The sequence below is a fragment of the Lepisma saccharinum genome, chromosome 18 (assembly GCF_977018435.1).
Source record: "Lepisma saccharinum chromosome 18, izLepSacc3.1, whole genome shotgun sequence".
Classification (NCBI taxonomy): domain Eukaryota; kingdom Metazoa; phylum Arthropoda; class Insecta; order Zygentoma; family Lepismatidae; genus Lepisma; species Lepisma saccharinum.
The window spans coordinates 63,229,672-63,244,842 of record NC_139246.1 but is presented as its reverse complement, the minus strand read 5'-3'; the positions used below and the strand labels follow the sequence as shown (position 1 = coordinate 63,244,842).

The following is a 15,171-nucleotide window of genomic DNA, read 5'->3' as shown; positions in this document are numbered from 1 at the left end:
ATATGTTTATTTATAAATCTTTCAAAATAAAATTTCACAATGTGAAATGTGTAATGACTTTTGTTGATCCAAGTAAAGGTAATGTCTAAATTTGTTCAGTTATTGTAAACGAGTTCTTGAAACTGTACGTCCTACTTTCTTGCTCAAATAAAATTCGAACTAACACATATTGAATATAAGATCGAATGTATTGCCATACTGTACTAAAAAACCCAGTATTTTATATCAAAGCTCAAGTGCCTTGTTTAATGAACAAACCTACTGTAATTACAGTTCATGCACATGAGAGAGAACAGTTTATCATGTTTGTACAAGGTAAATACATTAAATGATTTTCAAAATGCACATTATTTCCTTTATATGTATATATAATCCCGATTCCTTTTTAGTAAGACAAATCTCGCATGAGATTGTGTATTTAAGCACTCCGTTGAATCGAACAAGTTTCAAAACAGATGACTTCTCTCCTTACATTTCTCTCCACTTCAATACATATTGCACTCCACAATGATCATTTTATTCTGCAAGCGAAGAAGTGAATTTCAACGAGTTTATGTTGCTGCACTGCACTTGGATTTTCGCACGACACTCGTTCCAAACTGATTGCTGCAGCCAAAGCAATATGGCGTCGGTTCTTATATATATTTAGCAGGATTCCATTATTAGCCAACATTTTTTAGTACTAACCATTAACTGGCAAGAATTTATCACTAGGCGTTAACGCAATTCGTGCTTAATGTTCACTTAAACTGGTATTCTGCGACACCATGCAAACAAAGTCGCTTCCTCTGCACAAATGTTGAAAAACGTATTACCTTCTACTCAGGTTGCATACATGGCGAACCATGAGGCCCCTGGTTCGCCATGCACTTCGAAACTTACATCATTTGTCCCACCTCTGAACATTAAAGGTGCTCCGGGTCTTCCAGGTATTGAACGTGTCGGGCTGAAACACTTTCAAAGCCAGACAGCTCCTGAGTTAAAGAATGTTCATATGAGATCACGCTCCACGCGCATTTGCCACAATGCTTCGGTGTCTCACTTCTTTGCTCCCCCTCCTCCCGCCAGTGAACAGCACATTCAAAATTCACGAGCAACAATCATTACTTCCAACTGTTTTTTATCAACAAAAGAACATGTGTAACCTGCGTATGTTTAGGATTCGGAATGCTTATAAATTTTATAAACCATGTGATGACTCAGTTTCAGACAAATGTTGTAACAAAAATAAACCATGAGGTTTAGCAAAGCAATCATAATGATCATTTGTACATCAATCGGTATACACATAACCATATAAAGAGCAAAATGTATCGAATTCAAGAACGCTAAACAACTGCATCTTTAACATCACTTTCTTGTGAGTAATCCTTTTGTTTTAAAGCAGCTACACATGACAATCCGTCATACTATGCTACTGCTGTATAGCCCTAGCGGATCATCAGAGCATGCAAGTCCCACAATCAGAAAATAGTTCCACAAAGTTAATTCCTTAAAGCACGAGTGTGTAATGCTAACTTACTAAACGAGAAAGAAAAAAGCTACAGTAGATCATTGAATTAAAGACTATAATTAATGAATCTACATACATATTCACTTAATGACTGTTTTATAATATCTAAATAAGCAAAGTTAACACTGATCTAAAAAGAAAACATTACCTTCAGGCTAGTCTTTGAAACAAAATGCACAGGTTCCAAGAGGTAGTAACGCTGGTTTTGTTGACGCATCGGGCGATCCCACACACCTTCATTCACTGTTCCATCATTTTCATCTTTTGGATTTACCATGATCGGTTTCACAGGTTGTTTTAAAACATTCTGAGGAAAAACAAGTTTCTTACAGTGAAATCATAAATGATTTGGGTCTCATGTTATGAAATAAATTTCTGATTGAACAACAGGAAGACAATACATAACACATACATAATGTGTGTAAGAACCAACGAACAACCCCATGAATTTTCAACATTCAAACTTTAGCGGATGGTAGACTCTCCCACCTGTAAGCCTATTGGGATGAGATATTTCAAGTGTGTGCTTTTCAAATGTGCAGCAGCGTGCGTGCATGCACACACAGAAATCACATAAGGCAAATTATTTACGTAGATAGTTGGGGTTGAAATTATTGGTATGCCCCTTTCGAAAAAAAAAAAACAATCGGAAGAAAAAAATAAATTTTATCCTCAAGGGCTCTCCAAATAAGAATTTTGAGAATATCAGTGGTTCTGCAATCAACAGCTTCTTTCTGCTTTGTTTTAAGAAGGGTTCGAATAGCGGCACACAAAAACACATGAGAAATGGGAATGAAGTGATGTTTATAGCTTGATAGCATGAAAAATAACAAAGCTGAAACTAAGCATTTGTCTTGAAAAATACTATAGAATATAGGCATTCCTTAATCTTTCTCGGACTCCCATTAAATGCTTGTGACAATTTTATTGAAACTCACAACCAACAGTCTGCAAATCCAATAAAAAAATAATTAACATTTAATGCACTGAAGTTATAATTAGCCTTCAAGAAAGACAAGTAGTAAGTATAAAAAACTACACCTCTAGTAAACAACTAGAATATTTTGCTAATTTTAGTATGAGAGTGTAATTACAAGACTTAGGTGGGCAGGCCATGTGGCACGAATGGGAGAGGAGGGAAGAGTTTACAGGATTCTTGTTGGGAAACCTGATGGTAAGAGACCAGTAGGTAGACCAAGATGAAGATGGAGGGATAATGTTGAGATGGACCTAAAGGAAATTGCTAGGGATGAAAAGAGTATATAGATCTTGCTCAGGATAGGGACAGATGGAAGGCCTGTGTTGCTGCAGCCATGAACCTTCGGGTTTAAGAAGACTAGAGAGTTAGAGTTAGTATAATTACAAAATGACAATTTACGCAGGAAATTACAAGTTATTCATACAAAAATGAGCAAATTTGCCAATAAAAATCACATCAGCATGCTACTTATGATTTATCACTATTTTGACTAAAGCTCAATGAGCAAAATAACAAAATATTTTTGCTTCAACTTGTTTTTTTCTTAACCAAAACATCATGTTTTTATGTAATTAATTACATTCAATGTAAACTTACTTGAAATTCCTTGATACTTTTGTGCAGAGTTTTGTGAGTTTTATGTACAGTCTCCTTAAGCGCCCAGTAGTTTATATCATTCCACCTGGCTATCTTCACGAAATCTTTAACTTTCTTCTCAATGGGACTACGCAGGTCTTTAATCTTCATGTTCACAGATTGAAGAAACTGAGAATAGTACTCGTAGATGTTCCACAATATGCAAGTAAGTTCAACTGAAATGAAGGGATTTTTAAATGTAACTGGGATTCTCCTTGTTCCTCCTATTCTCATACATTTAGGCATAACCTCAAATTCAGTTTTATAGTCATCCCAGATCTGCAACTTGCAGTTCTTAACTATCCCTTCAAATATATATACACTTTTTAAAATGTCTGCAACACATTTTATTCTAGTCAAAAACATTAGGATTTAGATTTTTACAGATGAAAAAAAATGTTCTTATGTATGGGGGATACAAGCCATAGATTTTGCTGCGGCAAAAAGATTACAATTTTTCTTTCACGAATGAATAATATAATAAGTTTTTCCTGTGTTATTTACTTGTATGCATTTTATGGACATGCAGTCTCACAATTCTTTCTAGTAACATCTAATGCACTGTAGCTGGAGATATTTGAGCAGTGCCATCTAGCTGCAAATGCTACAACTATAATTTCATCAGAATAACATCAATCATTAATTTGTAATTCTCTTTGGGTTAAGTTCTTACTAATTTTGCATAGTTGTATATGTAGTTTGCCAAATTATATAATTTTGGTTTCCAAATTTCCACATTTTTTTACCCAAAATAAGAAAAAAATAACAATTTGTTTTGTGAAATTTGAGAAAAATCATTTAGTTATGTAGTTCTGAGAAAGCCATCATATACACATACCTTGTTTGGCAGATGACTGCATGTTTACAACATGACAGTGGAATCCATGTACCATGTTCAGCCGTGCTTCAAATTCTCCTATGGACGATTCTTCCATGAACCTTTGCAGAGCCCTTACCAAGTCCTTTCTTGTCGTTGGCTTCTCCTCACTGGATGTACAAGTATCACTCAAGGGAGTCAAGAATCCCTCCACCAATGAATACAAGAGGAACCACCACTTCGACGCTGAGAATTTTACTCTGGAAGAATTGGAATATTGATAAATCTCTGCAGATTCCATTCACAATGGAATCAAATTAATGCTAGATTATTAATTAGATTCAGATCATTGGGATAATTAGAAAGAGGGTATTTTCTCATTTTAATGACAATAGAAGCACTTAACATTGATGAAGTTCAAATTTATGAAGCTTATACAATTTTTACAGGGTATCTACCAAAATAACAAATCCAAAATTCTCGACTTTTTCTTGATCTTTATTTATAAGACCCCTACTTAGGTATACTTGGAAATTATCACTTAAAAAAATACAGTACATGAATATTTATTTAATGAAAAACTGTACCAAAAGGCCAGTTAATATGAAAACTGAAGCTGTATTTAACAAGAGATTTAGACTTGCTTCATCTATTAATGCATTTGGCAGACTCGGCTCTGACATCTGGACTCTCAGCTCGTATTGTCATCCGTATTTTTGATTGTCCCTTCATCCATCTTATCTCACCACCCTTCATCATCATCTTCACGATTAGCCAAAGGGACAGAAAAGTAAAGTAAAATAAACTAAAAGTAAAGTAAAGTGCTCCCCCGTGCATAGCACCACGCCATGAAGGCGCATAGGGGGTGTGGAGGTAACGCCCCACACTTTCTTGATCCGGTCGTGAGTGGGGATGATGTGATCAGCATCACGCCCCTGACCGCCTTTACCCCCCAGGGTTTCCCCCAGGTACCCATGTTATTCGACACTGGGTGGGCGCCGGGCCGCTTCCATCGTTAGAAAAGTTCCCGGATTTGAACCGGCCGGGGATCGAACCGAGGACCTTTAGCATGGTAGTCAGATGCGTTACCGACTGAGCCACCGTGGCCATAAACTAAACTAAATCAATCAGTCAGTCATTCTGATAGCAAAAATTCTTGACCACAAGAATAATTTCTTGATTTTCATGACTGGTAGGCACCCTGTATTAGGTCTGCAAGTAACGTGTAACTGAGTTCATAAGTCTGTTACTTTCTTCCTTTTTATGTTATCATAAAGGTATAATTCGTGCACTGAGGTTTTGTAAAATGAATTGAGAGAGAGAGTGTGTGTGCATGTGCATGTGTGTGTGTATATATATATATTATAATTCTAAATACACTGCATGCATTCACCTGGTTATGCACATTAATTGACAAGGTGACAGGATACCTTGATGACTGGGAATGTTGAGGTAGCTAACTCAAAATCTCAGCACCATCTGAGTCCTGGTCTTTGCATTTGTTCATCAATATATATATTTGTCTTCAATGCCACAGTTAACCAACAGAGGCAACAGAGGCAGAAAAGTGACACAAGGAGAATGAATAATTATTCAGGGTATTAATATAACATTTGCCCCTTAATACTGAATTGATAGAATATTGGCGATCGGTAAAGTTGAATTTCAATTTGGTACCAGTTAAAATTTCATACTGATCCACTTCTACAAGCCACATCTATGTGAATACCACAATATGCTGATATCTACATGAAATGGAAAATTTATTCAATTTTTGTCTTTCAAGTTTAAGAAATCTGAATTTTTTAAAGTTTTACATCGAAAAATATTGAATATTCTTACTTTTCTGCTTCATTTGAAAGGCTGTTCTTCCAACACTGCAATTCCATCTTCCTCCATGATATGATCTGTTGCGTGACTGCTTCCAACTGCACAAATAAGCTTACACCACTGTGTGCTGTGGATTCCCATTCCTGGGCTTTGGTGAGGATCATTTCCAAACCAGTCAAGAAGCGAATAATGGGATCTGTTACAGGGAACCCTAGCAGACGCTTACAAAGTACTTTTATCTACAATAGAAATACCAAAATGAACATTTGAGATGTACCGTTTATTAACACTTCCTAATGTTTGTCGATGGATGTTTTATTGCTAAAATATTAAAAATGTATTTAGCTTAGAAGAATAACAAAAAATATTCCAAATTCTGGAACATTGAAGGTGTTTTAAAAATCACTTAAATGTTCAAAGGAGTCTTGATGTGAATTATATAGTGTTACCTGAATGTTCACAACAGTTTAGTGGTTGATGTTAACCCATGAGTATGTTCAGACATTAATCTTTAAAACTGTTTTATACACAGGCATTTTGTATTAATCGGAAATATAAAAAATACTACTTTTGGTTAAAACTTTAGTCATTTGATTTCACCCCTTGCATATGTTTAATTTTCAAAATGTATTAAACATCAAAACAATCTGACATTGACATAAGGTTGGTGTTTCATTTCATGGACAAACAAACTCATCAGCATACACAACAATAAAACAACATTATGATTTTATGGTCTTTCAATGCAGGTAATAAAATATACTCACTTGATTCAGAGTAGGATGTTCTGGCCATTCTTGAAGCAAGCTGTGGATACGTTGCAGCAAACTCTCTAGAATTGGAAGACATTCCCTCACTTCTGCTACACTGGCATCTTGGTAAAAATTATAACTTGTGAATGTTTTCATCCTCATCATGTTTTCATCACCTTCCATCATACTCTGGACAACTTTCAACAGGATAATATAACTGCCGTGAAGTTCATGGTCAAGACCCTTCTGGAGGCCTTGAATCAAGCTATCAACCAGTGTTGCAAAGGTTTCATACCTGGAATGACACAAAGTCATTGATATAATAATTAAGGATGGGATAGATTAAACAGTACTCTATCAGTTTAGTTTATTGTATGTAGCTTTTCTGCAATTTTTGGCTAATCATGAACGTACTCAATCAACAAAGGTATATTGTTGTATTCATGAAATGATTGATCGTTTTACCAATCTGATATGTCTTTATATAAAGCCTGCAATTTGGTGCAAATTCTCCAATTATTTTGTTATTTTTAAAATAAATGTCCAACTACGCAGTTTCCTCTTCCAATACAAAAATCCTACACATTCACATGGTTACATTCATTGATGAAGTAAATGATGCATTCATGTTCTCTATGGGACATTTTTCATTTTAAGCCAGATTGGCTGAATATTCCTTATCAGTAAATTTTATATTGGTACTTAATCAACATAAACAAAATTTTCATACTGATGCATACCAAATAATAATAAACAAAAGATTTTCTTACATGTTACAGAATCTAAGATACAAATGTAAAGTTTGTGATTCATGGAGCAAGATTTTAGAAGGTGGTGTTTATTGATTGAAGATCCATCCCAGCACATGACATTGTATCTTGGAACTAGAAAGTTCACATCCAAAAGTGGCTTATTATCTTTTTAGGTGAAAATTCATCCAAATTTTTGGTCTGAGAGAGATCAAAATAGCTTAAGACAAAACTGTGATCTAAAATGATTTGGTACCACATGTGAAATTGCTTTAGAAAATATTTGACAATAATCTGTCAATATTTACTCTCACATTTAAACACCATGATAACACAGAATTCTTCCAACAGCAATAAATATGGAAATAAAAATTAAGTCTGGGTAAAAGCTATATCAATCTGAACATACTGTAAATAGTTTTCAAAATATGCTTTCAAGAAAACTTTACTTGCATGAAATTTATAACATTTAAAAACAAAAGTTATTTTAGTATGCATAGAGCACAATATATTTTACATGCCAATATAATAAACACAACTAGCAATAAATTAGCAAGATAGTAGCTCCAGAACAAATCGTTCCAAAGGAACAAAACCAGCAAGTGAACGAATTGTTCCGATTCCGCAAGTCAGTTGGAATCGATTCCGGTTGTGTGCAGAGCTACTGTACCTGCACCGTTGTCAACACATGCGAGAAACTTTTACAAGCAGCTTCTCTTGTCCTTTTGTTCCCTTACTTTCCCGTTATCTGCCTCAGAATTGAAAAGGCACTCCAAGCAGAGGGGGAAGAGGAGGACGAAAGTTGTATTTTGCCCATTCCGAAGCGCAGTGGTCTGCTCTAAACAGCAGGGACAATGTGAATTCTGCAAAATTCTGCCCAGGCTCAGAGAAAAATTTCCCTCCCGCATAGCAAAAAATTCCCCTTTCAACTTTAAAACTCCTGGTCTTCCACAACCAAGAACGTACAACAATAAAATTGAAAATAAATTATTCTTACTTTTAGGATTTATCCAGAACTTCTAATCTAGGAGGGTGTAAGTGATGTAAAGCCAAATTTTGCACCAAATCAGACTGATTGATTGATTGATTTGCTTTATTTTACTTTGCTTTTTTGTGCCACTTTTGGCTAATTTGCGAAAATGGGGAAGAGTGATGATTGATGAATGAATCACAAACATCCATGGATTCGACCCGGGACCCCTGGCATCTTAGAGTGATGTGCTAACCACTCTGCCACGTGAGTCGGCTACCAAATTAGATGTTTGTGAATAAATTTAAAGCGGGGCTGTTGCAAAAAAAATATCCATGTTATTTAGAGTAGGATGAATCACTGAGTATGTAGTTAATTTATTTTCTTCACGTTGGACAAAATCTGCTTTATTTGAGTCGTTATTGTTAATTAATAATTAATATTTTTACTTGAATGTTGTTACACTTTTTAACTGAATCACGACCAACTGAGTTCGAACTGAAAGAAAATACATTTCAGGTGTTTATGCATCACCAAACGGAAATGGTAAGTATTATTTAATGCATGACGTCTAATTCCACAGTTTCTTGCACATTTTAGATGTTTCGCCCTCTTCCCTTCCTTGGCTCCAAAATTTCCAATTTCTGGGAAAGTTTCCTACTGGGACCATCGCGGCCAAACTCCTCTCCCTCCTTTACCCGCTACTGAGGTCAGAAGGAACCAAGCAAGAAGTCAAATATAATGGAGGGCGTTACTACAGTTTTTAACTTGCTCCAAACTCCCCAATAGCATGACTGTAAATTTGAAGGACTAGCCAGTGAGCCTTGGTACGAGTTTTTGGAATCTGAATGAGAGTTTGGAGTCAAAACGAATTGTAAGAGAGGCGAGGGTGCGGGTGTGTTTGGAATACACCTGCACTTCGTAAATTAAAATGTTCGCTGAAATCTATTAGACGGTTACATTTTTCTCCCCCCCTTTCCCTCTCTACACAACCTTTATCAAGAATAGATACAAGGTAAAAAGAAAATATCAGTTATGAACCATTCTTGTTGTAGACATAAAAGAAAGGTGTATTTTTAAAAACCCAGTATTGATATATTTATGTCGACGAATCAATTACACGCAATCGGCCTCTTTGAGAGATTTTGTTTTAAAACATGGCACATTTTTCTTAGCTTTATTTCTATCGCCTTTAGTGCGACTACTATTTGTTATAGCTAATATTAATAATAAATGGGAATAAAATGCATGATGATAATTTTCTCCTTTCAAAGTAAAGTATAATTTCACATTAGTGAGTTGAGCAGTGCGGCCGGGAAGTGTAAAACACTGCAAAACAACATTGAATGGGCCCACCTGTTAGCCACGTGTAATTAAGACACATATATTACCAGGTCATCGTCAGCACAAAACATTTTTACCTGCACTATTTTCAATTTCCCCCCATGTCCTCTCCTGGCAAGAAGGAATGAAACATGTGCCTCGTTCCTCGGAATGAGAGGAAATGATTGCAGGAATCATGATTCCGCAAAGGAACTAGTGAACGAAATCATGGTGGAACTGGAACGAGATGGCCAGTGGAACGAAAGGAAAGAAGGAATGAGTTGGAGGAATCTATTCCTTTAGGTGAGCGGAACAAAAGGAATCAAATCCACAAAAGGAACGACTTTTCCCATCACTACAAGATAGTACATGCAAAGTTTTGTAAATACAATGAAATGAGAGGTTTAACAAGAAAATGACACATCAACAAACCTTTGCAAAAATGGAAGGATAAAATTCAGACTTGACTGTTGCTTTGAAACACCCAGCCATGAGGTTTTCGTGAAATGCTGCATCAGATCAACGTGTAATTTGCATATGCTTGCAACATCTTCAGGTGTAATTAATCCGACAAATTCAGGCTCTGTGTTGACATTTTCTTCCTCTTCTTCTACGTCTCGTTGTTCTTGAGGCTCTGACGTAAAAGTTGAATCTTCAATGTCTGCAAAATCTTCATAATAAGTTGGAAACATCTCTGCTATTTCTTTTTCATCAGCCTCTTCTTCTGAAGGAAGGTCACACTGTGTTCTTCCTCTGTAACAATAGCATAAAAAGAAAATATTATTTACAGTACACTCATATTCTTTGCAGAGATAATTCAAGAACTACTGACAAGAAAAACGTCAAAAGTCTTATACTGGGATATTACATTGATACTAAACCACTCTTCTGAGATATCTTCTATTCTCAAGTATGTCTTGTGGCTGTTATTTGTAATTATATTTTTTTGGATATTTATCTCTTATGATGAAATAGAAGAAAGTACAAACACAGAATGGCAAATACTAAGCTTTGATCCCACTTTCAGCCTGAAATCTTCATGAACTTTTCAGTAAGTTAAGTGTGTGTGTGTGACAGAACCTTTCTACCAGCGATTTCCATTTCATATATTTCCTTTACACAATAGTATTTCAACCATGTCCAAAGACGTCTCATCATGCCATGTGTTATAATGTGTACAAAAAAGAAATAATACATGTCACAAATACAAATAAAACACAGTAGGCAAAGGTAAAGATCGCCATGCATATACCACCGTGCCATGAAGGCACATTTAGGGAATTTAGGGTCTCAACCATTTTGGAGGTGATGTGATCAGCACCATGCTCTGGCACCCTTTACATCCCAGGGCTGCCCCAGGTACACCTTGAGTTCAGGCTGGGTGAGCCCCAGAGCCGCATTATGTGGGGACAAGGCCAGAAAAATTCCGACCTTACATCACCCACCCTGGGAATCGAACATGGATCTCCCACGTGGCAGTCAGACACCCTACCAAGTAGACCACTGTGGCTCATAAAAAACTCAGTAAGTGATTAAATATAAATTAATATGTAATAAATAATTATGTTGGCACAAGATGTGTCATATGCTATACAACTTTAAAGCAAGTCAAAATAAAGCACTTCCATTATTTCACCTTGGGGAGTTACGAGCAGGTTTTACAACCAAATATGATACTACTCTCCTGCTATGTCCCCCTGCATAAAGAAGCTCTGGGGCTCACCCAGCCTCAAATCAATGGGTAACTGGGGGGAACCCTGGGGGGTAAAGGTAGCCAGAGTGTGGTGCTGATCACATCACCTCCAAAGTGGCAGAGATCAAGATGTGTGGGGCCCTACCTCCCACCCCCATCTCCTAAATGTGCTATATGCACCTTGACCTTACCTTACACATTTGAAAACCACATTTTTATGAATAAATCAATTCAAGATCTTAGGTATGTGGTTGAATGAAATTAACAAAAAAATGATATAAGCTAATAGAGCATAGAGTAAAACAGAATAATCTGTATTCTACCATGTACTTACTTTTCAACATACAGGCTGTTTTCCTCATCTTCTTTTCTCTTCCTTTCCATTTCTTGAAGTTTCCAGCCGTGAACAAACTCACCCAAAATATTCAGCAAGGTTAGCCACATTTCTGGTGAGAACTCTCCTTGCAGAACAACTCCATTTTCTAGCTCCATCAGACCTACCTTCAAAAGCCTGGAAGGAAAGAAAAAAACAATAAATGTGTACAAGTGAATATACAAAACAATAACTAGGTTCCCAACAGTTAACTGACTTCTGCATGACCACACATAATGTAATGTACTCCACTATGTGTGAGGATACAATCTATTTCCATAGGATTTTTTTTTATTCCATCTATGCTGTAACTGCTCTAACACAGATATTCGTGGACAGGATGCTGCATGGAGCACCAACGCTACCTGTGCTGGTTGTTCTGTGAATCAAGTATGTATCAGCTGTGTGACAAGACTGCATGAAAATTTAATGTGTAAAATTTACTATGCTATGGTATACATTACCGTATTTACTCATGTATAATGCACACTTTTTTCCAAAATTTTTGTCTGCCAAAACTGTGGTGCATATGGAATAATTCAGACAGCCAACTGAAACTGTACATGGTCATTCCATGATTTTGTGACACCTGCATTGATTTTTTGTATTTACGGAACTCTATCATGTCATATCTCGTTGAAAAGCTTAAATTCTGTAGTTTCTGAATATGGCAACAGTATTCCATTCAAGATGGCGATACTAATGTGCAATATGGTTGAAATGAACTCATCACAAAATGAAGGAACATTCTGATTTTTATGGCACTTTGGATGAAAGAAAATATAACGAAAAAGAAAATAATAATTAAAATGTATTACTGGCCAAATAACATGACATATTTGGAATGTGTAAATGCCTTAATGGAAGAAATCTCTTGCTCCTAACTGCTAATTTGAAGGTCCTGAATGTGCCCCCTATAAATGTTATGTTAGTCATGGAAAAAGTATGTACTTTGAAGGTTTTTTTTTAGAAAAAGTAAATAGGAAATTAGCAAAACTGCATATAAAAGTATAAAGGTCATGTCCCACAAATTTTCACTTTGTAATGTAATGTTCTGCTACACTAACAAAAGCAATCCCTTCTGGCGAAATTCATCATGAATGCACTTTGTACAACTAAGAAAGCTATTTTTTGCATCTGAATTATACTGCACATTATATCGAGATATAATTGTTTGTCATTTTTCCCTTTCAAAAACCAGGGTGCGCATTATACACACATAAATATGGTATATTACTGCTTGTGTTTGAAATGTCCATTATAAAAAGTATTCTCCTTAAGCACTTTTATACTTGTAAACTACAAGTTTCCAATTGAGAGAATTTGGTTAAAAATTATAAAAATTACTACCTTTGTCAGAAAAGTTCCAGGACTGATTTTTTTATTCTTTACCTGTGATATTCAAACACAAGAAATGGGTGTTATTCAGTCACCTGATATGTGTCCTGAATAGAAATGGCCTTGGAAGTGTTTCCATGTAAACACACTAGGTGGCAGGGCTGTGCTTAGCAGCCCACTGTTTGGCTTGTTGGCGCATCTAGTTGGAAGTTACATAAGTGCAGTGATGGACGTGCATTCCAAGCAGAGAGTTAACATTAAGTTTTGTGTTAAGCTGGGAAACCTCTAGTGAAACATGGAATATGATACAGCAAGAATTTGGTGACAAGGCATTATCGAGAAGCCGTATCTTTGAATGGCACAAAAGGTTTCGGAAGGGCAGAGATTCAGTGCAAGATGATCCAAAGACAATGCTGATCTATTTTTTTCATGCTAAAGGTTTGGTGCACCATAAATATCTGCCTGAAGGACAAACGATAAACAAAAACCTTTATATTGATGTCCTGAAACATTTGCGTCAATCAATTCTGTGGTGACGTCATGATTTGTGGGCATCTGGGCAGTGGTTCTTATTGCACGACAATGCAAGGCCACATACTGCTTTATCAGTCCAGTAATATCTGGCCAAGCATCGTATCTCTGCTCTACTACATCCCCCATATTTACCCGACCAGTTACCGTGTGAATATTTTTTGTCTCCCCATGTGCAAACACCTCTGAAAGGGAAGCATCATGAAGATATTGGTAGAAATCCAAACAGTTTTGTGACACATGTGCTGAGAAGCATCCTAGATGAAGCTTTCCCTGCTTGCTTCCATGACCTCCAGAAACGGTGGCAGCTGTGTATAGATAACCAAGGGGAGTATTTTGACAAAACCTAGGACTATTAGTTCCTAAGTTGAATAAATTGAGCTCAGTCCTGGAACTTTTCTGACAAAGGTTGTATATTGTCCAACTCCCCTGCAAAAATAAACCTAACATGTTTTTATGGAAGAAAAAAACAACTTTTAAAGTTACATACTGAATATGTCTATGTTTGGTTTACCGTGCAAAAAAAAAAAGAAACAATCGTAGTAAATCACATGAACAAAAAAGTCACTATACTCTAGACAGTATCTCAATATCCAGCACAGATAGAAAATGTTTTTTTAAGAAGGTAAGCCAATATTGCTCAAAAGTATATTCCATATGCCCAATTTTGAACTTTATATATTTTTAACTTACAATACAAATTCCTACCCACCTGTATGATTCTTGCTTTGATTTCCATGCACATTCTTCTCCAGAAAGAGTAGTTTTTATGATGTTATCAATTTCTGAGATACAATTTTGAACCAAAGACATCAATGATGGTTGAACAGGATTCAAGTATGGAAACTGGCACAGTTTCTGTAGGGTTGAATCGAGAGCTCCTGTACCAAAATCATGGCACACAGACATTTTATTCACTGTTGAAGCCATCAAGCTCATTCCATAACACATCTGCAATATTAAAAAAAGAAACAATCATGTAAGAGGAAGAATAGAGATACAATGCACCTTTATTTCACATTCCCACATAATAAACTTTATCTTTCCATTTCGAATAAGATTTTTAAGATTTTCCACCAAAGGCATCTGAAAAATGTATCAACAGTTTTATTCTTAAAGAGATTGAAAGGGTGCTCTCCACAGCATAGTTGTAATTTATGGGTCTCAGTTTCAAGTAATTACATCATTACATACATTACATCACACATGCCAACAAAAAATGTCATTGTGTTGCAACATGTTGAAGGGAAAAGTCAGTGTAGTTTATAGAATCAGCTCCAGTACATTGCCCACAAGTCATTTTATAATAGAGATGGGACAGATTTATTGGTACTCTATTGGTATCAGCCAATATAGGGATATCAGTGCATTGGTTTGTTGGTAAAATTACTGATATTTTACCATTATGATATATCCATAAGTATCTTATAAATTAGTGCAAAATTCTGCCATTTTGTTATAATTTTTATGGATAATTTTCATGCCCTACTTTTTTAAAAGCAAGCGTCTAAATATACAACTTCTCTTGCACTGCAGTTAGCTGGAGACAAACATATATTAAGGAGGTCAATGAACTATTCAGGTTCTTCAAGAACCAATTGGAATTTCATATCGGTTATCGGTAAATTTTATATTAGTACTTTATCGGTATCGACCAAAATTTCACA

General features: G+C 35.9%; 1 protein-coding gene across 1 annotated transcript in view; it reads right to left on the bottom strand.

Moving 5' to 3' along the window:
* Positions 1 to 15,171, bottom strand: part of LOC146002607 (midasin) — a 586,494-nt gene that overhangs the window by 39,854 nt on the left and 531,469 nt on the right. The window contains exons 51-58 of the mRNA XM_083140572.1: positions 14,217 to 14,455; positions 11,597 to 11,773; positions 10,002 to 10,322; positions 6,543 to 6,822; positions 5,788 to 6,014; positions 3,967 to 4,205; positions 3,090 to 3,304; positions 1,662 to 1,820 (exon numbers count right to left, since the gene is read on the bottom strand). Of these exons, the coding sequence (XP_082996698.1) occupies positions 1,662 to 1,820; positions 3,090 to 3,304; positions 3,967 to 4,205; positions 5,788 to 6,014; positions 6,543 to 6,822; positions 10,002 to 10,322; positions 11,597 to 11,773; positions 14,217 to 14,455 (1,857 nt within the window). The remainder of the gene's footprint in view (positions 1 to 1,661; positions 1,821 to 3,089; positions 3,305 to 3,966; positions 4,206 to 5,787; positions 6,015 to 6,542; positions 6,823 to 10,001; positions 10,323 to 11,596; positions 11,774 to 14,216; positions 14,456 to 15,171) is intronic.